The 26,574-nt window shown below is 46.3% G+C and overlaps 1 protein-coding gene across 2 annotated transcripts in view; it reads right to left on the reverse strand.

Annotated features, from left to right (window-relative positions):
• Nucleotides 1–26,574, reverse strand: part of ZNF830 (zinc finger protein 830) — a 173,040-nt gene that overhangs the window by 55,899 nt on the left and 90,567 nt on the right. For both annotated transcript variants that reach the window (XM_086965418.1, XM_086965419.1), the window contains exons 7-8: nucleotides 19,392–19,455; nucleotides 140–220 (exon numbers count right to left, since the gene is read on the reverse strand). In XM_086965418.1, the coding sequence (XP_086821544.1) occupies nucleotides 140–220; nucleotides 19,392–19,455 (145 nt within the window). The remainder of the gene's footprint in view (nucleotides 1–139; nucleotides 221–19,391; nucleotides 19,456–26,574) is intronic.

Here is a 26,574-nt window from a genome sequence, read left to right on the forward strand (position 1 = left end):
GAGAATCCTCGTGGCTGACAGTCTGTTGAGGTGTCAGCTGGCTGGAGGTTGCAGTAAGTAACCTGAATAAACAAAACTGAATTTACACTTGTGTATGTGTAGATTACAACAGTGCACTTTCCAGCAATTTACCACTTACCGTGTTGACTTGTCGCATCTCTTTCTGAAACTCGTCCCACTCTTTGTCCATTTGATCTTTCGGGGCATCAACTTTTCTCACCTGAAGGAATATGCAAAAAACTACTTTAGGACAAAAGGGCAGACTCTGATCTCAGTACGTCAGAGGAATATCGTCAGGACAATATGCCACCTAGTAAAACAAACAATGCATTAATTTATAGTTATTAACATTTTACGAGGTGCATTATATTCCTCTTCCTCAAAATGTAAACTTAAACCCATAGAGAAACTCAACAACTAGATACATATCTTACAGGAATACATAGTATTTAAGGAAATTCTAAACAATCAAGTTTTCTACTTTTACAACTGTTCATCAAAGAACTCCAAATAGAAAAGCATTTAGCAGTGATAAAACACATTAATTTATGATTGTATGGTGTAAGAACCCAGTGTGCTTGCCAGTCGATGTCATACACTACTATTGAAAGTCTAGGAATCTGTGTTCTATAAGCACTCTGGAAAGTTGTTGGATTTTATCCTGTATCAGCCTGGATGATCACTGTAGCTCATCCTAAATAAAGTAGTGCATATAGTGTTTAACCCACTGAAACGTATCAAACTTTTTTCTTTTAATGTTTAGTTTACTGGATAGGTACCTCAAAGTTTGTGAGCACTGATATTTGAGAACCTTAACTGACTAGAATCCTATGTGTACTAGAAACATTGTTTTTACGTGTGTGCGTATGACTGATGATAATTTGTAATATGGAATAATAAAGACATTTTGTGTAATAGATATACATACACTAATGCCTATAAAGCGAGACAAACTACAGAATGTTTCAATGTGACTTATTATTCACGGATGGTCACAGTTTTCTACGTAATTTCTGAAACAGCATGTTGTCCGAAGTCAAGTAATTTCAGACTTTTAAGCGCTCTAATATACATACTATGTCCTCCTGACACAGTTTCTTCCAATACCACATTGGTACAGCCTAGCATGGCCTTTTTAGCTGGTAATGAAAACTTACACACACACACACATACCCCCACAAACCCCCCTCCCCCCCCACACACACGCACACACAACCCCCCTCCCCCCCCCACACACACGAATCAGTCTAGAACAAATGGTTTCTCAGCCATCAAGAGAGTTTAGTTATTACATTTATTTGGCAAATTATCCATGGTATTTTTTGCCAGTCAGGTCTACCACTTGCTTCTGATTGTCTTTGGGTCACAGGTTTGATCTTTCCCTCCACTCTCAGGCTAGTGCGAGAGTATAGCTAAAAGGGGGTACAGTTCGAAGAACATATGTATGGGGCTACTGCATGGGAATATCCTCATGTAGGATTATTTTATTTGTTATGGCTACCATTGCCTCCGTAACACTATACTATTTAATCTCACATGGACAGTGAATGTGCAACAGATCCCCAGTTTTATACCTTATACTAGGGTGGATACTGACCCTCTTAATGGTTGTCTGACAAAGGTGAAAGGTCCTCCAAGAGGTGGAAGAGCACTGGCATACTGGTCCTCAACAGATTCTAGGATAAACTTTTAAAAACCAACTACATGTACATTCCTCAGTCCATGCATTGTTCCGCTCATATTTTCATCATGTTGGGACACCTACAAATGTGATTGTGAAACAAAACAAGGAACAGATTTCCAATGCTCATTAGAGGTGGAGTGAAGAGGAAGGCATGGGGATATATGGAATGGAAGAAATTGAGTCCTTGGCTCAGTATAGTACCACAAGAGTAGGCCTATGACATACAATGAGCATGATCTAATACGATGTTCACAACTTGAGGCGTCACTCCAAGAGAAAATTAGACGATAATCCTATATATCATACAGTATCAGTAAAGTCTTTGTCGCTCAAGTGTGGTGTCCAGGTACTGGACACAAATAGTACGATGATGCAGAAGATCGGTTGGCTGTCCAGAGCCAATCTTGTACAGACATTAGTTGCTGGTTGTAGTATTACAACCAGAAGTAACAAAAACCTCCTTATGTTTAGTTTCAGACTCTGTTAGGCGGGGGCACAGAGCTAACATAGGCTACTTGGCCTCAACTGAGGTGGCTAAAGTCATTTGCCACTGATGTCCTGGGGTCCGTCCTAATATGGGTCAGCAAACTGGGCCACGTACAACCCTTTTCGCCCTGGATCACAATGGTAGTGATTGGAAGCAGCCACAGGATTCTAAGGATGGTAGTGAGCCAAAGCTCTGAAACTCAACAGTAAATTGACAGACACAATAATGCAATGTACAAGCAAGAATTTATCTTTTATGAAAGAAGAAAGTACTTTAATCCCACAGCAGACCGAAGCACAACATAATTAATGGTAGAAACATACACTCTTGTAAACTAAGTTACGATAGACATTGAAGTTCTACACCCCTTACTCCCAGGTCTTTTCAGTATTCACCCTTCCCTCCCAGTATGGTTGAGAGTCAGATCCTGTACATATAGTCTTAACACTACAGGTTTTAGACAAGGACTAGACACAGGTGGAGATAACTTAACTTCTCCCACATAAGAGCAGTGCAACTTCAGATCAATCACTCTTACTCCTTGTTAGCAAAATATCTTATTGAGCATTGTCGGGCCAAGTATTTAGACGCTTATGTATGGTAGCCCCACATTTGTAATATATGGCTTCTGAAGCAGTTTGAGCAGTGTGGCAAGAGCAGATAGCTCGTGTCCTCATGGGAGCATCTCTTCTCAGTGTAGGACGTGCCAGTAGCCTCCCTCGGCACGATGGCCTTGGGAGTAATCGAGGGGCACACCTGCACATCAATGCATGGCCCCAACACCACCCTTCTTCCTGAATGGTTACAGTAAATCCTGGGGTGGCAATCTCCTCCTAATGGTGTACTCCGTCAGTTGCTGCATGTGACCCAATGAGATGCTCTAGTTTGGCAGTGACACACTCCTTCATTCCGGTATCAGAAGCAATAGAAACAATGTCCCACCAGGGGGCAATCTGTCACGCAACTCAAGTGGTAATTCTGGTAGAGTTTTTAAATGAAGCCTAAAATGAAAATGCATAGAGCAACTGGGAGACCCCCCCTTCATGATGCTGGTTTATTTATTTTCTTCACACGCATTTTACCTCTGCACGCCTAAACACCCTTCCAAACTAGACAAGTTGCTTAGCTTATCTACAGCAAATTATTCTCCCGAGCTTCCCATATACTCTGAAGGGTAGTAGCTTATATCCACTCCTTAGGAAAGATCCTAGGAGGGGCCCAATGTTGAAGCATGGCACCCATTGGGTGGGTGAGGGTCATCGTCCGTAACAAGGAAGGGTTTTCCACAACACTAAACTATAATTAGATTCTAGTTATTGAAGTGGCAGCCCGTTATGTTTGTGGTTTTGAAAAATACCATGGTGGTTGAACCGACGGCCTGCTAATCCTCCAGACCCTAATGTGCGTTAGGCGTTCTAACACATATCAATAGAGCTGGCTCCAGGCAGGAGTTTAGAAAGCACGGGAAAAAAGTTCCATGAGATCTTTGCCCCTACGTTTTACCAGCCTTCCGAATCAGCAGTTCTTTGCTGTAGGAGAGGACATATTTTGTATCATCACTCCCCCGTTATTGGGCTAATGCTGCTGATTTTTAGGCTCTATAGTGCACTAGTCCAAGCTATACAGGTCCCAGTGCCAGTGCTCCAATGCCCAAAGTAAGTGTACAATTGGCTAATACCAGATTGGCTCATTTAACTTACTTGTATGACCCAAGTGGTACCCAGGGATAGTAACTTATATTTCATATGTGGGCTGCAGCACTTAATTGCTCCACCACTGCTGTGACAAGGTGAAAACGTGACCCTAGGCCTGACACTGCAGCATGGTCAGACAGCTTAAACCTGTCAACTCAACATGGCAAAATAAAAGCTTTTGCCAGGTCAAAGCATTCCTTTTTAGGTCTTGCCTACGCAGCGCGCATGCGCTGCGTAGGAGAGAGACCTTTAGCCATGGGCACAGCTTTGGGGGCAAAAACGTGCACGCTATGCATTGCTTGCAATGGCAACGCGTGCACGTCTAGCGATTCCCTTGCAGGATCGCGTGGCGCCATATGGTCGCAATCATTGCGCCTTGCTGGACGCTCCCGCAAGGGAATCGCGCAGGCTCCCTCCCCCTTTTCTGCTGCCACGCTTGTGCTGGTTTCAGGTTTCAGTTACAGTGAGTGTTCTGGTCCAACTTCCTGCATCGGATCAGCCCCTGGAGAGAGGCAGCCTTCGGCGAGCGAGAACAATGGTGCCGCTTCACACTGGAGCTTCCACTTACCAGCAGGTTTCTCTCAGTCGGGTCCTCTGATGAATTAGATTTTTTCCACAGAGTCTGCTAATAGCAAGTTCCCTTCAGTTTTGTGAGGAGCCGCGGATACAGATCAGAAGTTCTGTTTAAAAATTAATCCCCGGACGTCAGCCAGCTCTCTCTTTTTGTCAGTCTCCTCGTCTGTGCTCAGGGCGGCTGCCATTGCGGATGTTAATCTTCCCCAGGGGAGCAGTCAGCCGCTCAGCCTCGTCAGTGCCCGACCATTTCACGCTCGATTTTGCATGGTGGACAAATCATCCTTGCGCTCTTGCTCTCTCTCTCAATCCCACAAGAGGAGCTTAGCAGAGCCAAGAAAAACAGAGCTGGAGTGCATGGGAGGCTGGCAGGGATGCCAGTCAGAGAGGCGGCTAGAGACAGCCTTTCACTGCAAAAGAACGTCTTTCACAACGGAAATCATTTTTAGGTGTATCTGGCAGTTTGGGCCGGACTATTTCTATTGGAGCAGGGTCAAGGCAGGGTTGCATATGACTGGAGTGCTACCCTGATCGGCTGCCAATGGTTAGGCTCATTGCTAGATAACTTCTATCACCTTTTGGGTGTTAGCTTTTTAGGTGTATATATGTCATATGTTAGGCACTCCTATAAGGGCCACCTACTCACTCTGGGACTATCTCATTAGGCCAGCTACCTCTGCATGGCCCGGGCTGAAGCGATGGCCACAGTAACACCTCAGGCCTTTCTGTGTCCGGGACATTCATTAGGGGCCAGACGATGCCGCATCTGTCTGCCTAGGCATCCTGTGCCAATCTCTGATTGCAGGCCATTCCCACACCGCGGATAGGATCACTCTCCTGGCCGCACAGCTTCGGGCTCTCGCAGTGCAGCCCAGGACAGCCAGCTGATAGCTGAACCTCAGGATGCACACCCATGGCAGTCTCTTCAAAGGCCAGTGCTGCTGATCACTTCCCAGGTGCACTGGAGGTCAGGCGGTTCACCGCTATCAAAAGTGCCCCCCGCCAAACCCCCCCCCCCCCCCCCCCCCCTCCCCGAGCAGCCCCGCTGCTCCTACGATCGATGCTCTGGGTCGTGTCTGCCATATTTCTAGATTGGCCCCTCACCAGTTCTTGTCGCGGTCCTTGGTTGCCATTTAGGGGCGAAGGGGGCCGCAATCAGCTTCCCCCATGGGACTATACAGTGGTCTCTCTGGGCTGTTCTGGGCATCGTGTACAGCCAAGTCCGAAGGAGGGGTCAGAGAGAGAGGAGAAGCACGTCCTGAGGTCGCCACTATCCTACACCATGGAGAAATGTTCCACCTATTTATGTTGTGGGATGACAACATTCACAACTGTATTGTGGGATTCTCACAAAAAAAGGCCATTAACTGTTTTCTGATAAAGTAGGGTGTCACTTTGTATACCTGCCTCATGCAGCTATCTCAAACATCTCGTCTTACTGCCAACTTTCTTTTATCAATTGCCTGTTTACACATCCACGGACACCAGAAAAACATAAGCATTGGCATAGCCAATAGGTCTTGCCTTTGGGACCTCATAGTTATTTAGTTATGCAGCACAATATCCTTGGTGCAACAACATCAACTTTTGCATGGCTAAACACTTATAAGGTCCTAAAGGCGAGACCTATTGGCTATGCCAATGCTTGTTAAATTTAGTAAGCCACCACTACGGAAGGCTTTGGTAGCCCACCAGTCGGGGTGCTTAATTTTAAAAAGAAGGGCATGTTAATTTTGTGTTTAAAAGCTCTGACATTGAGAACAAGAAATTGCAGTTTTCCATGTAGCAATGCTGGTGGTCCACAGAGTTTCAACAGCCACCGTGCTAAGTGCTAACTTCCATTTGGGACCACCAAAGATACTAATGGCGATCCCACCTTCGCCTGCCTCCTCCTCTGTGTAGGCAGACTGGCTGCCATCTCCTCCAGCAGGAAAAATCCTGTTGCAAAACCGGGCTTACAGGTGTGGCTCATTATGTTGTGTACACTACAGGGTGTGCACAGGCCTTCTCACAGGAGAAGAAAGCTATTGCTATCTTGGTTTAGGGTAAAGAGGTGTACCTTGGAATGGTTGAGGGACAACTCCCCAGGAAGTGATGTAACATGAGATGGGTACCCTCATGGGAATTACTGTCCCATTGCCAAGGGAGTCCTCCCCTCCCACAAACAAGAACATGGCATAAAAGAGGCACTACAGACCCACAGTCCTCAGATCATTACTGAACTGGAAGAAGACAGACTCCCCGATGCTCCCTAGACACAGAACAGAGAGGCTGCACCATAGGCTGTACTGCACCTGCTGCCCCCAAGGACCCACAAACAAGTATGTGCCTGCTGTGCTCACTCGTGAAAAAGCACTCCACTTGTGCAAGAACAGAGGAAGTGATTCAAAGAGATAGGTAGCTTGCCTCCTGTTAATCTTCAGGGCCTAAAAAAGCTAAAGGAACCTGCACCTGTCGAAAGCCCAGCCGCCCGGAACGCTTCCTCACCAGTGGACAACAAAGTTCCAATTGGTCAACCAAATCTGAGCATTCCTGAGGTCTCCTCAAGTCCATAAGACCCATAGCCGAGTTCAAAGCAAATTCCAAGGAAAAGGATTTGCTTACCAGTATGCGACCGCTGATCCTGCTGTAACTGGGATACTAGCTGACCAGTGGAGACTGACCTGCACTGGACTCCGTTTCTGTAACAGGGACATCGAGTCAGGAGGTCCGAGACAACCCATGAAGTTCGTAGATCGGGTAACCAACAAACCGTAAATTTCACAGACCGCCAGTAATTTGGATCTCATGTCCATTGTCCGTGACGATCCATTTTACGGACGCCTTTTGTCCGTAATTTTGGGCATTGGGGAACATCACTGTTCCCCTGCCAGATGCCTCAGCTCCCTGATGGGACCACCTTGCACTCCTTTCAGCACAAATGTAGCCTCACCCCGCCCATTGTCATTCTGCCTGCGGCTGATTGCCACATACAGAATGACAATGGGCCAGTCTGTGCTCTTACTGCATGTGGTGGGCCTCCTCCTGCCTCGGTCTAGGGCAGGACATTCAGTCAGGTGGAAGAAATTAACAACAACGCCCATGCTGCTAGGTGACAATCCAGTTCATGAAAAGGTGGTAAACAAGTTTAAAAAAGGGTTATGGGCCTTTAACTGTCTCATCATTTTAAAACCGATGCATTTTCAATGTTATATTCAACAAAGCCTTGGTTGCTGCTTTTTTTTTTATACAAATAGAAACCATTGACAAAGCGAATAGTTCTGGCTTGTAGGTGTAACACTAATTGTTGTGTTATACACCAGGATGCAATGACAGAAGCAGCAAATTACCAGTCAGGAAGCACAGACTTTTAGCTTAGGTGTTTCAACACCTTGGCTGCTAGGCGTTCTCCCCCCCTGTGCTGGAAAATGCTTGAGTACATTATTCATGACGAGCTCAGCTCGTCATCAGCACAGCTCAACTGTGCATCATGACGAGCTGAGCTCGTCATGAGCATCGAAAGGGTTAAGCCATGTCCTTAATTACACCGAACACCCCCTTTGGAGAGACATCACAATTTTTCAGCCCATTTAAAGCCCTGTAAACAGCACCATGTCACAGGGACCCTGTGCATCATGCATGATGTCAATTTTTTCGGATTGCCTATGTACAGGGGCATAGTGAGGCCTCCCCTGCCCCACGCCTTGCTTTAGGAACTACAGCAGGGGTAAAGTCCTTGATGGGCCTCTTCTGTCTGCAACTCAGCAGCCAAAGACTCAGCTCATAATTAATGTGAAAATGTGTGTAAGTGAAGGGATGGGCGGATGGCTGGATGAATGGATTAGTGAAAGGGTGGATGGATGAATGGATCGATAATGAGAGAAATGATGGACGGATGGGTGAGTGGAAGGATGGATGAGGGAAAAGGTTAATAGATGGATGTACAAGTGGAAGGGTAGATGAACGGGTAAAAGGATGGATGAGTGAAAGGGTGGATGACAGGCGAATGAAAGGGTGTATGGATGAGTGACTTGATGGATGGATTGATTAATCGATAAGTGAAAGTGTGAATGGATGGATGAGTGAAAGGATGGATGGATAAGTGAAAGGGTAGATGGATGAGAGAAAGGATAGCTGGATGAGAGAAAGGATAGCTGGATGAGCGAAGGAGTGAAAGGGTGGATGAATGGATGGGAGAAAGGATGGATGGATGAGTGAAAGGATGGATGAGTGATGGGACCAATGGATGGATTAATGAATGGTTGAGTAGATGGATGGTTGGATGAAAGGCTAAATGAAAGAGGGATGGCGAGCGAAAGGGAGGATGGATGGATAACTGAAAGGGTGGAAGGATGAGTGACTAGGTGGATGAATGAGTAAGTGAAAGAAGGGCTGGATGGGTAAAAGGGTAGATGGCTGGATGGATGAGTGAATGGATGGATGAGAGGAAGAGTGGATGGATGACTGTATGGATTGATAAGGTGAAAGGATGAATGGAGGGCTGGATGAGTGAAAGGGTGAATGGAAGGATGGATGAGGGAAAGGGTGAATGGAAGGATGGATGAGTGGAATGATGGATGGATGGATGTATAGATGATGGTTAGGTTTGCAAATGGACAGAATGAATGGTGAAAGACTGAATGATGGATGAAAGAATGATTACACCTTGTAACTCCCATTGTCTTAAGTAAATTTCCTATAGATTGACTTTCACATTTATATGAGTCACTGTCCCTATATAATGTGTGTGTGATGTAACGCACTCCGACACCCTGTCCTACTTACATGGGATGAGTAGCACTATAAAAGAAATTAAATACACAAGAGAGGGTCTAGGTGAAGAGGAGGGTCACCATTGAGGGGTGGTGGCTGGGCTAGCGGGATCGTGCATCAGGTGTTTCCCTGGGTGGGAGGCAGCGATTTTGTTACCACAAAAAGACCTGCACATTTGCTCAGAGTTGCACGCATACTGAAAAAACATGAATTGTACAATTGTCTCAACCTAATATAAACTTCTTTTCACTTGTTCTTAAATGGTTGTCTATTTACTTACTTATATACTATTGCGCAACCTCTTCTGATGTGCCTGTAAAACTTACCTTTTGTCCTGAATTTTGACCTCCTGTCTTGAATTTTTGTCCTGAATTTTGACCCTTTGTCCTGAATTTGTACACTCACCGTCCTGAATTTGTACCCATACCAGCTGGTCACCCTATTCGTGGACCCCAGGTCCATCAATCCCCAGGAAAACTCACTGTATCGCTTCAGCATCCTTAATCCTCAGAATCAGGACCACTTCTTGACTGTACTGCTTTAACCCCTTCGATGCTGATGACGAGCTGGTCATCAGCCACGGGGGGCGTGTGCGGATGACGAGCTGAGCTCGTCATGTAACGCATCTTTTGTAAAAAAGCCACGCAGCGCAAAAATGACCGCAGCAGCGATGCGGTTAAAGAAGAAAAGACACTGAGGACGCTCAGGCTGCTGACTAAGCCCATTGGCTATTAACGACTTCCAGTGATTTACTGCATCCAAGAGCTTAAAGGTAAAGTATTTTACTTAACTTTGATAAATCATACCTCTGGTTCCCCTCAATAGATTTGTTAGTTTTGTGTCCAATTTAAGATAAAAATGCACTCTATTTTTATAAATTGGTGTAAACGATTTTATTTTTTTGTGTCTCTTATTTATTAAGTGTTTTGGAACTTCTGAGTGTTTTACACTTGGTACTTTGATGAAACCGGACACTCTGTGCCACAGCTACCCAGGACTGGGCAAAAGGTAATGTTAAAGAAATCAAACTGGACCGGACAGACATTGTGACTTTCTGAGGAAAAGGGGTGTATTATAAGGTGTAGTTGTGAGACCTCACCGCGTAATAGACTGCCAACCCTTCTTAGGACCAGTCAGGCCTTGTTTGTCAAACCTTAGCTCAATCCTTGGTAGCTGGGGCTTCGAGGAGACAGGAATCAACAAAGGAACAAGTATAAAGCATTTAAGCAATACCAATACAACTAAAGAAGAGAGAAAGACAACTCTAAAATATTCTGATACAAATTTGCAAAAATAAGTTATATTTGTATGCATTTATGGAACCTAAAACAGAAAATATCTACCGGAGATCGGGCCGAGTGAGCTGACCCCGAGTGATGCTCTGCTGGCCCAGAGTAATGCTCTGCTGGCCCCGAGTGATGCTCTGCCGGCCCCGAGTGATGCTCTGCCGGCCCCGAGTGATGCTCTGCCGGCCCCGAGTGATGCTCTGCCGGCCCCGAGTGATGCTCTGCCGGCCCCGAGTGATGCTCTGCCGGCCCCGAGTGATGCTCTGCCGGCCCCGAGTGATGCTCTGCCGGCCCGAGTGATGCTCTGCCGGCCCCGAGTGATGCTCTGCCGGCCCCGAGTGATGCTCTGCTGGCCCCGAGTGATGCTGTGCTGGCCCCGAGTGATGCTGTGCTGGCCCCGAGTGATGCTGTGCTGGCCCCGAGTGATGCTGTGCTGGCCCCGAGTGATGCTGTGCTGGCCCCGAGTGATGCTGTGCTGGCCCGAGTGATGCTGTGCTGGCCCCGAGTGATGCTGTGCTGGCCCCGAGTGATGCTGTGCTGGCCCCGAGTGATGCTGTGCTGGCCCCGAGTGATGCTGTGCTGGCCCCGAGTGATGCTGTGCTGGCCCCGAGTGATGCTGTGCTGGCCCCGAGTGATGCTGTGCTGGCCCAGAGTGATGCTGTGCTGGCCCAGAGTGATGCTGTGCTGGCCCAGAGTGATGCTGTGCTGGCCCAGAGTGATGCTGTGCTGGCCCAGAGTGATGCTGTGCTGGCCCAGAGTGATGCTGTGCTGGCCCCGAGTGATGCTGTGCTGGCCCGAGTGATGCTGTGCTGGCCCCGAGTGATGCTGTGGTGGTGCTGTATGATGCTGTGGTGATGCTCATTGATGATGTGGAGCTGCTGAGTGATGTGGTTGTACTGAGTGATGCTGTGGTCGTGCTGAGTGATGCTGTGGTAGTGCACAGTGATGCTGTAGTGTTAATGAGTGAGAGAGAAAGGGTGTACAGTGAATAAAGGGTGGAGCGAGAGAGGATAGAGAAAAAATTAGAGAGGGAGTGGTTTGGAGTAAAACAGAGTGGAGTACAGCACAGTGGTGTGGAGTAAAGCAGAGTGCATGTGGTGGAGTAAAGCAGAGTGGAATTGAGCGGATTGGAGTTCAGTTGAGTAAAGCAGAGTGGGGTGACGCGGGGTGACGCAGAGTGGCAGTGAGTGGAGTGAGTTAAACCTGAGTGGCATTGAGCTGAATGAGTGTAGTAAAGCAGACTGGCGTTGAGTGGAGTAAAGAAGAGTGGCGTTGAGCGGTGTGGAGTAGAATGGAGTAAAGCAGAATTGAGTAAATTGGAGTGGAGTAAAACTGACGTGGAGAAAAGCAGAGTGGTGGGGAGTGGAGTAAAGCAGATTGGAATGGAGTAAAGCAGAGCGTAGTGGAGTAAAGCAGAGTGGAGTAAAGAAGTATGGCGAAAAGCAGAGTGGCGCTGAGTGTAGTGTTGTAAAGCAGAGTGGAGTAAAGCAGAGTAATATGGAGTAAAGCAGAGTGGTGGGGAGTGGAGTAAAGCATGCACAAAAATGAAAGTATGAATATTTAATTTTTCCTTCATTCATTTAAAGCTTTTAATCCACCCAAACCACACTAATGTAATTTGTAATCTACATCCAATACCTAAGCCTCTTGAAAAGTAAGTCCCAATGCTGTGGAAGTTGTCAAAAAAACACATATGTTTTCGCAGTGATAATCTTAACAGTTGTGCTAATATCGTCTTTTATATAGTGTACCTATCGCCTGCTACCAAACTGCAAAGTATACAATGTTGTTTTCGGACAGCAGACTCCTTGTCGCATCCTTCTCGCTTTGAATAAAGAGATTGCGTGCTAAGAATAGACTAAAGGCTTTAAAATACAGAATTGACTCCATAAGCACCTTTAGAAAGTTTGTAATTGCTGAAGAGTAAATGTAGTGGTGAGAGACGGAAGAATCCTTTGTGGCTGTGCTTAGCTGTAAAGATTGTGATCGTCCTTCTAGCCAGCATATGCTTTTTATTGCCACATTTATCTGTAAAGGTTCTGAACCGCAAACACATGCCAGGGAACGGTGGAACGGGGATGGGGGTGTAAGAGGGAAGGAAATGAATAAATAAAACAGCCTGGCGTGTTTTCGGGTGTAGCAGCATCTGTGTAATTTTTTTTTTAAAGGAGGCTTTTTTTTTTTTACAGATCACGTCCTTGTTGATGTTTACCCAAAAAGGGCTGTTAAGAATGCATATTTTCACTATGCAGGTTCTTGTGTTGCTAAGGAACAAGTCTGAATTAAAACAGTGTGGCTGCACTGTTTATTTAACCACAAACAACTTCCAAGCATCTCCTTATGCCATATATATCACTACAGACACTGCTGTAACAAGTAGAGAGACCTAGTCCAATACTAACATAGATGGGTTCAAAATACAATTATTTCATCAAATCTGGCATTAATGGCATCACGGTGTTTTGTGCATGTGCATTTAAATGGCATTTATCAGTTGGAAACTGTCCTGAAGAACTAGAATCTAATTCGAGTTTACTCGACTGACGTCCGTGTGATCTTGGGCACAACGCATGACAGCCTTGGTATGACGGGAAAAATTGCGCATTAAGCCATTGACACATCTGGATGTTTATGCAGACAGTAGGCCTACTGCAGAGGGGTGATCAGCTCAGGAGCTGAGCTTTGAAGTGAGCGCCTAGATGGCGGTGGGCGGTGGGCGGTGAGTGTGTGCCAGCAGGTACAGGAATTGAGATCTGCTCCATGAAAGCAGGACTGCCCCAGCACCCCCAGGGACATTCCTACAGTCAGGTGAGGGCTAGAGGTCAGCAGCCAGAGCTCCACGGCAGGGAGATCAAAGGCTGGGAAGGATCTCTGTATCCAGAAAACAGGGGTGGAGGTAGAGGGAAGAGAAGGGTGAGAGTAAGAGTCGAAGGGGAGGAGGGAGCGAGGAAGATCGAATGGAAAGCGAGAGACTATGAATGGAGTCAGGGAAGAGACAGAGGGAAGATGAGGAGGGAGAGGGCATAGATTAGAGGGGCAGGTGGGTTATAGAACCAGGGAAGGGATGGAAAGAGGTGAGAGAAAAGGAGGGAAGGCAGGGGAAAGGAGGGTGACTGGGAACGAGTGAGAAAGAGCAAAGACAGGGAGGGCGCGGTACGGCCGGGTGGGAAGAGTGAAGTGTTAGACGAGGTGGAGACAGTGGGGGAAGAGTAATAGGGTAGGGAAATAAAAAGAGGTAAGGGAGAAGAGGGCAACGAACGACGAGAGCGATGCATGCAGAGCAGTGCTTAAAGGATGCCAGGGCATCCCCTGAACCAGACCCTACGAGGCCCTCTGCTTTCGTAATTTGCCAGCTGAAAACCACGACCATCTTGTCTATCACAGGCTAGTGCTGCAACGCGACGTCACCACAAGTCACCACACAGGGACTGAGAGACAGGCGGCTACAGATGTTTACCACTAGTGTTCCAAGGGCATGGGGCATTATTTCATGGCAACTGAATAACTAATGTACTGAAACTTACTTTTAAATGTATCATTTTAATTGCTCCTGATCCCGTGGAAAGGTGCTACATTAACTAATAAATAAAATATTTTAATATAGATTATGCTTTGCCACTGAGAGCCTATTTATGAATTTGTCAAACACAGGATGCTATTTGACCAGGATTATTTACATTTCTAACGCTGCGTGTAAAGGCTTCAAGTCAAACTCGTATTAAGGCCCCAACACCTTTTCATCCCACTTGAAATCACTGATGAAGAGGGAGGGAGGGATGGATGGATGCGAGGCACAGACACAGAGTTTAAAGTGCGAAGAAGGAGAAATGAGGTGGAAAAGAAAGGAAAATGGAAGAGAAAATAATTGCACGGCTTGAATTAGGAAGGGCGAAACAGATAGACAATGCAAGAGGGAGCAATGAAGAATTAATTTAATGAATTTAAGAACAAGCTACATAAATGTAATTTCAATGCCGTTCAATACAGCGCCTAGGCGGATGCCGTCTTATTTCAGGAAGATTTGGAAATATATGGTATTTCCAGGAAACCTGTTGTAAGCATATCGATTTAAACTAGATCATGAGACAAAGGGATGGTCACGTGACGTCCTCGGGATCAGGGAGGCGCGTGCAGCCTCCTGCCTGGCGATGCACCCGTGTGAGAGCATACTGCACCAACGCACGATTTAAAATGCTGGAAGAGAGCAGCTTAGATGGAGAGCAATGGAGGCATAGGTGGGTTAAACAGAGAAGGGCAGAGAGGGAAACAAAGAGGCAGACAGGGAGATGAAAAGAGAGTGAAAACGAGCGAGACAAGCAAAAAGAATTGGAGAAAAAGAACAAGGGAAGTAAGACAAATATAGAGCTCAATGTAAAAGGCAAGAGTGTGAGATAGAGAGCGAAGAAAGAGTAAAATGGAGAAAGTGAAATGCAAGCAAAGACAAAAAAAAACAAACACGAGCGAAGAAAGAAATATAGAGGTTAAAATGAAGAAAGTGTGAGACAGAGAAGGGATAGGAATAGAGAAAGTGTAATATGAAGCAAAGAGGATGGAGTAAGATACAAAAAGAGAAGGGGGAGAAAGATGTAAAGATAAAGAAGAACAAGCTCTCAGCATTGCTGTGGCAGGGGGCGATAGGGAGCGCATTCCTTTGAAGCCTGATGCGGGGCGGGGAAGCGGCAGCCTTTGATGTCTGATGGGCGGGAGCGGCAGCCTTTGAAGTCTGATGCCGAGGCACAGACAAATGGTGGTGTGTGACGTGGCTGGCTTGTGCACGCGCCTGTCTCACATGAACTGTGTCTAATCCGTAGTTTTGGTAGAGTTTTCGGACCGGTTACTAGAATCTCGCCGCAATGCTTACGCATTGCTCAGCGAGACCTAAAAAGGGAGGTTTGGGCTTTGCCATTATTCGAAATGCAAATTTAAGTTAGCAGTTTTAAACTTTTCTACCAGTCTGCTGTGGCATTTTAATTAGGCCTGGGCGAAGTTCGCAGAGTTCCGCGTAGTGACAAATAAACTCAGCGTACTCCAGCAAGCGGCGGATTTCGGCTCAAGCTGCCGTTTGCGTTGATCTTCTGGACGCTCGGGTAGAAATTCTAGCCGAGCAGCAGCTCACACTCGCAAACTTACCGTTGGTGAGCGCAGGTGGGGAAAAGCCTTAGCTGTGCTACGCGGAGCTGAGTTTTCTGCACTCCGCGAGCTTCGTGGAGCGCAGCGTTAAGAAAACTCTGCAAACTCCACGAACGGGCCAGAGTTCACCGCCCAGGTCTAATTTTAACTTACAGGCTAGGCTCTAAGCACCCATGGTACCATACATCAGAGACTTAGAAATAGCTTAACATGTGCCAACTGGGTATAGACCAATTGAAAATAAATGGTAATGGGTCAGGGCATGGTCTCTGAGGTCTGGTTAGTAGTTCTCAGTGCACTCGGAGTTGAAAAACCAGCACCATAAGTCCACAGATTTGAGGGGGATCATGCAAAAACAGCCATTTCCTTAGAGACTTTATCATATCATGAGGTCTCACAGCCACACCACATAATAATCCACTTTCTTACACTTCTTAACTAAGTCTTCACAGAATTTCTAAAGGTACTCCTGTCTCCATCCTCCAGGGAACAGAATGCAAGCAATACAATTCCGCCGTCTGAAGAAACTGACCTTATCCTGCATCGTGTGCCAGGAGCATCAAAAATGATCCCACAGGCTCCAGTACTCAGACTCACTCACACAAGCAGTCCTAAAATAATACATGTACTACACACACTCAACATGCACAGCAGATGCTGGTGCAAAGTTCTAGGTTTCACATAACTGCACAACATTACATTAGAAGGATGAGCAGCACAGCCGCTCTGTGCCACAGACAGAGAAAAAAAAAAGATTATGGTCACACTACAAATTTACAAACCATGTGCACTGCCACCATCACTTTACATGATGTACCAAGGTCATGGCAGTGGACAGTAGTCCATTGCCTAATATGGGGCCATGCTTGGTATCCCTCTATAGGTCACAGGAAAGATGCCAGACCACGCATTTCCAGATACAGGCAATAGGCTTATATGCACACACTACATTAAGGTATCGGCAGGGCCAAAATAAATGTCAGGATAACAGTTTCACGTGCAGTGAGACACTCGGTGAAGTGTAACACTCCATCTATGATGCAGGGACATTCTTGTCCCACCACGGAGTCCAGTGATATTGCACAGCAAATGAGGGTTCAGCATGTTCAACTAATATTTCCAATGAATATTTTTTTATTGCTCATAATTGCGTTTGACTATAACCATGCCTTTTGCGTGATCACGCTTCACCACAAGATTAAAAAGACGTGTTGGAAGTTCTGGTGCAAATTGTGAATGGCACTGGAACTACCTGTCAGCTGATGATGACCTCTGGACTGCTTTGATTTCTGCACACATGTGGAATGGACAAATGGGTCTAGACAAGCTTCCCACAGGTGGCCTTTACGGCCAGCAGCAAACAAGTAAACTGATCAAGGACGTATAGCAACATGGTGTGTTGTTGCAATAGGACACTGTTTGTGGGAGTACGATGCAGACTATGGTCTGGGGTTGGGGAGCAGAGTTAACACTAACACCTCACCAAGGACACGTGCACCTGGTGGCATGTTCTGTATTGTATGAATAATCTTGGCCTCATCAGGCCCACCAGTTCCCCAAACATCATCATCTGCAGCACACTGTCAGCCCTGATGTGTCAAACAACCCAAGGCTTCAGACTTAGGAATTTTGTTACAAGTGTAGAATGTGCTTTTCATAACTGCCTGGGAAATGTAACTGTTTTCACCATCCTTACATGATAACCTTACTGTCTTTGCTGAGATCCTTTCTAAGGATTATAATTGATTCCACAAAGCCAGATCAGAGGAACTAAAAATAAGGGGCATGACTGTTGGAGTCGAGTAATCGTCCTCATGTGCCTACTTCTGTGACCATACCCGGCCACCAGAGGTTATGTTCATGTATTCGTGCTCAGATCATGAGCAGGAGAGAATGCATATTTTATTCGGCTCAGTTAACTAACATTTTTTATTATATTATTATTTAATATACAATGATTATTTGTTATTATTTCGTTTTGTCTCAATATAGTGGGACTGTAGGATTTGGAAACTGTAGTAAAGAAAGTTAAATGAAGATAAGAGTATAACCGTCTACTTACATAAGTACAGATTGATGCATGAATGACCACGCAGCCCTGATTACAGTAATTTTACATGGTTGCCGATCGCCTCCCAGAGCGTGACCCTTATAAACAATTTTATAAAACAAACTATCAAACTGATTACTTCAGGTAGAATTTTAGTTCAGACTCCATCAGCATGTAGCTGCACTGTTTTGGGAGTATGGTTCAGCAGGCATTGGTCTGGGTGTTGGGTGAGGGATTTTCTACAGACTGCAGTTGCCTTGTGTCCTAGCTGTACTGGTTCCAAGTTGTGATTTCCTTGGAGGCTGGAAGATATGCCTTTGTACAACAGTAAATAAGGAAGAGGAATTCCCCACTGGAAGTCTACAGTAGGTGTAGGAGGATTACGGTATTGCACTTCACATCTCTGCTGCTTCAAAACGCCTATTAACCACCAGTGATGGATCGTACCAAAAATCAAAACAGTTTGAGATGGTGTGGGATATTAAATTGCAGTGAGAAAAGAATCAAAAAGTGAGATGTAAAACTGGCTACCATGATTTAAGTAAAGGTTTATTAGGGAAAATCATGGTGTCAAGATTAAAATGAGTGTGAGACAGTTTGAAATAATAACTGTCTGTTAAGGATGGTATTTGGTCAAATACCATCCTTAACAGACAGTTATTATTTCAAACTGTCTTGATTTTTGGTACGATCCATCACTGGTGGTTCCTTGGGTTTGGAGAAGCACATAATTCCAACAGGTGTGTGGCTCCTTAACCGGACCATCTTTGGTTCTATCCCAGATGATGAAGCTCTGCCATATGGGTGGGCTGATGGGATTCATTTCCTTTTTGTTGTACACACCTTACAGGTAGACACAGAGTACGTCACATTTTTCTTTTGTTTTCCCCCATTAGTTGTACAGACCATTGACAGTCCTTTTTGTATTGTTATTGACAAATCTACCGTGTTGAACCCTCGTGGAAATGCTGCACGTATAATTTTGCACTGTGGTACTTCTTAGAAGACCACTCAAATTAGAGCCTCAGAGGTATATAAAATGGAATTCTAAATGCATATGTATTCATGTGGGACATTCTTAATTTGCGGATCTCTGGGTGCAAATGATCAGATGATCTGTGTATATCTAAAGACAAAAGCGGCCTGTAGGTGCGTGGTTACATGTACCTTGAGCGATGTGTGTGCTCATATGCCAGTGCCCTGGTGTGTGGAAATTGGTGGGTGTTATTTTAATATCTGTCCCTCTGGAGGAAAGCCATTGTTTAAAACGGAGCCTTTGTGGCACGAACCAGCTGTAAAAGGAAAGAAAGAGTAACGTGTACCATCACTAGACAAGCTTTGTCGCAGGCTTCACACAATTGCGTTAAAAAGATGCGCACTTTTGCGCAATTTATGCAGGTTTGCCAACAACAGTGAACTGTGTGTGAGGCAGAGATGGTACACATGGAAAGCAGCGAGGCGATACACAAACTTACTTTCAAAACCATCTATTTGTAGAATTTCCATAATTCTCTCATCGGCCACAAGCCGCCACTATTTTCACAGTCTGGTCTGCAAGGTAGATATGTGCGGGGGCTTACACTTACTTTCCCTCCCAGTTAACAATAAGATGGCTAAAACCACATATTATGCCTTTTTATTTGGTTAGTGCAACGGAATGACACAGTTTGTTGCCGAGACACAATATTGCGCCAGCGAATTCATTTGAACCCCCAAAAAGAGAAAATGAACTTACCTTAGCATCCACTTCTGGGTCATCAAAGAACCCCTCAGGGAGGGCTTCTGCAGTGTTCTCTTTCCTGAAACATTACATAGTAAACCGTTATCCAAGTGGAATACACACCGTTCACTGAAAAGTGACAACTAGCGCCCTCTTCTGGCAAATAATAGATAATCATTCTAACTGCTGATTCACCTGCATCACTTTTTATCAACAGTACAAGTACAACAGATAAGAGAATAAATACAGCAGTTATTACAACAATACAATATATCTGTAATGTTAATTTACATGATAGAAAGTGACCTGTTGGTTTTGCAAATTAATGTTTTCTATGAACGTGCTCGCAGGAACGGTAATGAGATACATTAGAAGCTTCAAAAACACTTCTAATACTTAAAGAAACATCAACTAAAGGACTGAAGAAGTTACTTACATTTAATAAAAAATATTTGTGGTAGCTACATTGATACGTATTGTAGACTCCTTCAGGCTTCAGACTGATCTGGAAAACTTTTCAGCTGCAATGGCTCTCTAGCTCCACTAGGTGGGACCATGTGGCTCCTGCTGGGACTCCACCACCTGAGATGGCATATTACTACTGGTGCGCTACGGTCAGTGTAAGAAAGTAGGATCTACTTCTTATGGTTACCCCCACTTTTTGCTTGATTTGATGCCGTTTTTGACTAGTCTGACTGGGATCCTGCTAATCAGGACCCCAGTCTATCTGCTTTCTCCCTAAATTGTTGTGTTTAGTACTTACATACATCCCAGATTGGATACTGGGGTACCCTAGTCAGTCCCTAGTATATGGCACCCATGTACCCAGGGCATCGGTACCCCAGAGGTCTCCCATGGGCTGCAGCATGTATTATGCCACCCATGAGAGACCATCCAAAATGGAACTACAGGCCTGCCATTGCAGCCAGTATACGTTGGTATATGCATGCCTTACTAAAAGATATAGGTTTACTATATCTGAGGGTCACTGCACATAAAACCTATAAATCACCCCTATAGCAGGCCTTTACAATCCTGAAGGCAGGTGGCTTGGTTCTAAGTGGAAGGGTGCCCCTGCATGAGCAGTACAACCCTGCAGCCTATAGAGTCTGTTCTCCTTGATTGTCACTGAAGCAGCCATACACTTATATAGAGGGGCAACGCGGAATCAAGCAATGAACATCTCAAAAACAGCTGCAACGAATTCTGTCATATTTGGTAGCTGTACGTTGTGGAAGGTATGATTCCAAGCACTGGAAGAGCCCTCCGTTAGGCTCTCAGTGTTCCTGGTACGAACCTTCTAGTCCTGGATAGCACAAAATGGTTGCTGCCGACCAGAGACACATTTCTCCTGTCCTGCTGCTGAGCCAAGCTCGGGCAGGAGAAGGCAGAACAATAGGCATCCTGTCACAGGGAGGTGTGACCACCTTCCAGACAGGATTTAGTCTTTTAGGGCTGGGTGGGTGCGCTTGCCAGCGCATGAAAGTCTGCATGAGAGGCACATTTTGTGACCCTGTGCACAGTCCAGTTCAAACCAGTCCTGGGAGCCATTGGCTCCCGCTCTGACACTAAACTGGACAAAGAACATGGGAGTAACCTCCCCCATGTCCAGACCCTTCCCTGGGAGGATCCTTGAATCTTCCCAACCCTTTCCCTAGGGTACTTAAGGGCTTACCTGTGTGTAGGTCCCTAGATTCGTCGTAGGATAAAATTCAGAACTGAAACCACTGCACTTCTACTGTCTGGGCACTCTGGACTTCACTTGGGCCTGACTTCATCTCCCTTCCATTCTGCTGCATCGTCTGTGCCTGTGCATCATACAGGAACCTTCCAAGGCCTGTGAAACATCAAGGACACAAGAAGTATTCTCCCTTGGAGTAAAGGAGTCACTCCCCTGCATTCACAGGCACCTCAACTAAGACGACCGGTCTGCAGATCCTGACCTCCTACATACTCCATGGGCTCTGCAACACCGGTGGTGGTTTCCCTCAGCTCCTGAGGCCTGCTCTACCCTCTTACCAAGTTTGAGGCCAGTTGTCCTTGTGGGGGTTGCAATACCAAACCCTGGGTATCGCATCTCCATTGCAGTTGCAAAGACTTGGTGACATCTTCGCAAGAAGATCTTTGGGCTCCAAGTAGCTCCAACATCGAGCACTTCCAGTGACCAGAATATTCGGCCATGCCACATTGTGTGCATCATTACTTGCATCTTTTGGTGAGCTAATAGAGGTCCTCTCGCAACTCCTTTGCCCTTGGCCTGTGGGTCACCTTTGTTTTTCTTGGGTTCCCCCAGATTGCTCGGGCCTACACTCACTACCCTGCTTCTGGTGAGTCTCCAGGACCTTGAAGGTTCCAACCGTGCACCTTCTTGACTTCCTCCGTGGGTTACATTTGCCAAGGGTTGTTGGTGCTCCTGCCGGACACCAACCTTCGTGGGACAGCTCGTATCCGGGTCCTAGTTATCCTCAGCATTGCCTGGTCCTCGCAGCTGCAGAGTCAAGGTCACTGTCCTCTTTCCTGAACCACCCGACATTTAGAGGGCATTTGTCTTCCAGGGCTGCTGGTCACTCCTGAGTTACATAGACTCTGTTCCCTCTGCATTCAGGTACTCTTCTTCAAGAATCCACGTTTGGATTCCTCCAGACACTTTCTCCTCTTCCGGCAGCAGCACTTTCCTGAAGTCTTCCATTGGGTTCGACAGAGATTACCGATTCCACTTCATACCTATGCAGCCGGCTTCCCTGGGATAGGTAACTTGGGTACCAAGGTATCCACAGGTAGGGTGGCTCTCCAACCTTCTGTCTTCCACTGGGTTTCTTCAGGGTCCACTGGTCCCTAATATTTCAAATTCCAATCACAACATACACATAGACTTGTACGTCGCACGTAGTTGTGTTCTCACCCTGCACATGCTCTCCAGGGGAAGGGGGGGGGGCGGAGGGTCCCCATCAACTTACCTTGGATGGTTCTGTGGGTCCCCAGCAATTCTACGTCCTCTGGACATTATCTTGTGGCTGTGGTTCTTATACCACTTTCTTAGTATATGGTTTAGTCCTCCCCTGGGGCCGACTTTGTAGTAGTGCTATTTACTGTGATTTCTTCGCTAAAGTATCTTGTCCTTTGTGTCTATCTCCGTGTAGGAGAACCTGTAACGTACTGCGAGTGCTATATAATAAATACATATTTTTATATATACTTTGTGTTGTTCATTTTCATTTAATCTATACTATAAGACTGCATTCTGGTAAAAAAAAAGCTGCTTTACAGTCCTTCAAGACAAAGCGTTAAGGCTACTCTCCACAGCTACCACTGGGATAGCTTTCTGAGGTTGTCCGAGACCTCCTAAATCACCATAAGTGGTGCCTGGACTGGTGGAAGGTGCCCACTTACTTCAGTGCGAACAAAGTAAACAAAAGGAGATGATGGATGGAGCGCTGAAAGTTTTCAGACACTCACCACCAGTCACAGATCGGGGTTGAATCCATCATTGTTCTTTAGCTCAATTCCCCACCCCAGTTCAGACACAGCTATATGCAAATCAGTATTGACCCTGTGCCTCATGGGAACAGTCCAGCTCGAACTGCCAAGTCAGGTCTTCCCTGGACCGGAAACAAGCATCCTGGGACCGGTTTTGGGCTAACAGCTAAAAGCCCTCAGCAACCAGGCTAGCTTGAATCCAGTGGGAAAGTGAGCAAGGGACCACCGTATGGGCATACCCTGCAAACTTAGGGCGAACAAAGCAAACACAAGGATGCTTGTTTGCGGTCCAGGGAGGATCTGGTTTGGCAGTTCGATCTGGACTGTTCCCATAAGGCACAGGATCAAGACTGATTGCATATAGCTGGGTCTAAACTGGGGTGGCATGGTGAGCAAAAAAAAATTGATTTAACTCGGATCTCTTGACTAGGGGATGAATGTAAAATGTATTCAGCATTATGTCCATAATTTGTTTGTGTAGCACTTTTCACCCTAAGTGGGACGCGTATGCTCAGATGTGGGTCCCTTGCTCACTGTGTAACTGGATTAAAGCTAGCCAAGCTGATGAAGGGAAATACACAGAAACCGGTCCCAGGATGCTTGTTTCCAGTCCTGAGAGGACCTGGCTTGGCAGTTCGGTCTGGACTGTTCCCATGAGGTACAGGGTCAAAACTGATTGCCTATGGCTGGGTCTAAACTGGGTTGGCATGATGAGCAAAAGAACAATGGATTTAACTCAGATCTCTTAACTGGGGGGTGAATGTATGATTTATTCAGCATTCCGTCCTTTATTTGTTTGCGTAGCACATACATTAGTGGACATCATATACCAGGCCAGCTTCTCACAACCTATGACAGTTTTTTTAAAAATCTATTTTATTTGATCTTAACTGAAAGGTGACGCCAGTTACACAGTATACATTGTATGGGTACAGTCATCATGCATTAGGACATAACTATCACAAATACAGTTTGCATAACAATGTGAAACAATATGCCAAATGACGTGACATCATCTGCGCTAGTACCCTTTGTGGGGTGGTGGGGGGGTGTATAGTCCCAGCTACACAGTACGGGTACCCCAGATAGTGTGTGTGCGCAGTGTCAGGTCACATTTGGTGGAGAGTGACACCAATGGTATTGGCATGAGACAGCAGGCATGGACTACTAAAATCTCCTTCTAAAGCGAGTACAGTCCAGAGAAGGGCATTTGCCCGTGAGTCCAAAATCATCTGCTTCAAGGTGGGCGCAAATCCTTCTTCACTTCAATCTTTGTAATATATATGTCCCAATCCCCCCGCTCCGCCTGTCCTCAATCACGCAGAGAACGCAAAACATTCGACTCTGCTCGAGCCCAAGGTAACAGTGCGGTCAACCATCTGGCAGTGTCTGGGGTTGTGGACGCCTTCCACTGCATTGAAATTTGCTGTTTTAAAAGGACAAATGCTAAGTAAATGAAGTGATTTAGGTGTTGATCACCCTTATTTATGGTGCGAAGGCCAAGAGGCAAGATTCGGGGGTGGGAACCAGTGTGTGTTCCGACATTCTGCACACTGTAACCGTAACTTTGACCAGAGGCGCAACTAGAGCCAAATTTCGGGGGGGGGGGGCTAAGAAAAAATTTCGGGGGGGGGGGGCTGAACCTTTAATCAGAAGGCTGAGTGGAGCTGCAGGAGCTCTTAGAAGGGGTGAAACAAATACAAGGCCTAGTTAACATTCAAATGGTCTTTTAAAGACCTTTGAAACGTTCGGGTGCGGCTCTGTGTGTGCCCGGGATCTGTCTAGTCCCGGCTGCCACACACGCCGAGGGGGGGGGGGGCTGATGTTGGTGGTCGGGCTGAGTCCACCTGACTTTGACCCATGTCCGTTGTAATGAAGTGCAGTCTGAACCCCTGTATAGAATCAAGCCTTCAGTAGTTTACACCTCGTACATTCTGACGTGGATGCGGGGTACAACCGTTTGACACGTTGGGGGGAGAGATATGCTTGGTGTAAATAACTGAATTGTGTGAAATGCATTATAGGATTTCAGGAGACTTCTTTCATGCCTTTAAGTGCCCTGAACCAAGCTTTATTGGACAATGGGCTGGGAAGCACATCATACCATCAGGGCATGGCTTTGATGATATCCGCCAGATTACTGGACAATAGGGGCCACATACAGGATTGCGATGGCACAACATGTCCCACCCTGTGTAAGAAGTACCTTACGGAGCAGTGAATGGGCCAGTTCTGCCTCTTCAGCCCCCCACATGACACTCATAGCGTGTTTGATGACCTGGTATGTCAAAAAGTGCCCTGCTGGTATTCTTACATATCCAAAATGTCCCCGAAGGACATCAGGAAGCCGTCCTGGTAAAGGTCACCTATATCAGCAATCCTTGCAGTCCTCCATTGTTTCAAGTCATGGTTGTTAGCCTATGCCTGGCAAGTGGCTCATTACGATCGAGGGAGGGTAGGGCACAGCATGCTGCCGACCATGTACGAAATGTCGCCAGCATGCCCTAGTAGCCATCATTAAACTTGATCCCTTTTGGGGCAGGCAAGCATGGTCCAAGAGGCAAGTGTATATGCTCACCGTGCTAGGAGGAGAGCGGACAGCGGCACGCATGGTGATGGGGTGGGTGTCCAGCCAACGCAGAGGCCATTGCAACTGGGCTGCCAAAATCAGAAGCGCACATTCCTCCTTCCTGAAGTGAGCATTATGCTATGGACTGTGCCACCAACAGGCGTCCCGTGCTCCAGATCAAATGTAAAAAAAGACCATTTAACTACTTGAAGAATCATTTGGGGAGGACTATCTGCAAGGTGGCAAAGAAATACAGTAGGCGGGAAAGGATTAACATTTCAGCACTTGCCACCCAGGGATAAAGGGAGAGAACATCAAAAGGGGAGGAGCCACATACAGAGCGCATCGTTTTTCCTTTATTGCATTCCTCCAGTGCTTGGGCAGTGTGGTACATCTGAACACTAAGATATTTAAACATATCATAACACCATTGCAGGCAATGCCCTAGAGAAGCGTCTCCATGAGGTTCCAGAGTGGGCATTAGAGGGAATAAACAGGATTTGGACCAGTTAATCCTGAGGCCGGCCACAGTCCCAAACTCATCCAACAGGTGCATTAGGCGGGCAGTGAGATCCCGACGTCACGCAAATAGACCAAAACATCATCTCCGAAAAGAGATTTGTGAGGGATGGTAGAGCTCCGGGATTCCCCAATCCCGTGTCCGCAGCCGAAAGTGACAAGCCAGTGGCTCCATCGCCAACCGAGGAATAGCAATGGGGATTGCAGGCAGCGCTGCATTGTGACTCTTAAAGAGGGAAAGCGGTTTAATATCAGCTGCTCCGTCCATCGGTTCTGAGTATAAGGTACATATCCATCCCAGGAACCCTCCCCAAAAAACCCAAGTGGTGCAACGTAGATAACAAGAAGTCCCAACCCAAGTTGTCAAAGGCCTTCTCGATATCCAGAGATACCGCAACCATGCTGTGTGCCTCTGGGGGTGTAGAGTGGATAAGCCATAAAAGGTGACGTTATTATGAAAGGTGCTATGACCTGGTATAAAGCCAGATTGATTCTCAAGCACCAGGGTGCTGATCATCAGGTGCAACCTGTTGGCAAACACTTTACTGAGCACTTTACAGTCAAGATTTAAGAGGGACAGTGGGCAGAAAGACCAGACATTTGAAGGATCTTGCTCCAGTTTGGGAGAAACAA

The sequence above is a fragment of the Lissotriton vulgaris genome, chromosome 4_1 (genome assembly GCF_964263255.1).
Source record: "Lissotriton vulgaris chromosome 4_1, aLisVul1.2, whole genome shotgun sequence".
NCBI classification, from domain to species: Eukaryota; Metazoa; Chordata; class Amphibia; order Caudata; family Salamandridae; genus Lissotriton; species Lissotriton vulgaris.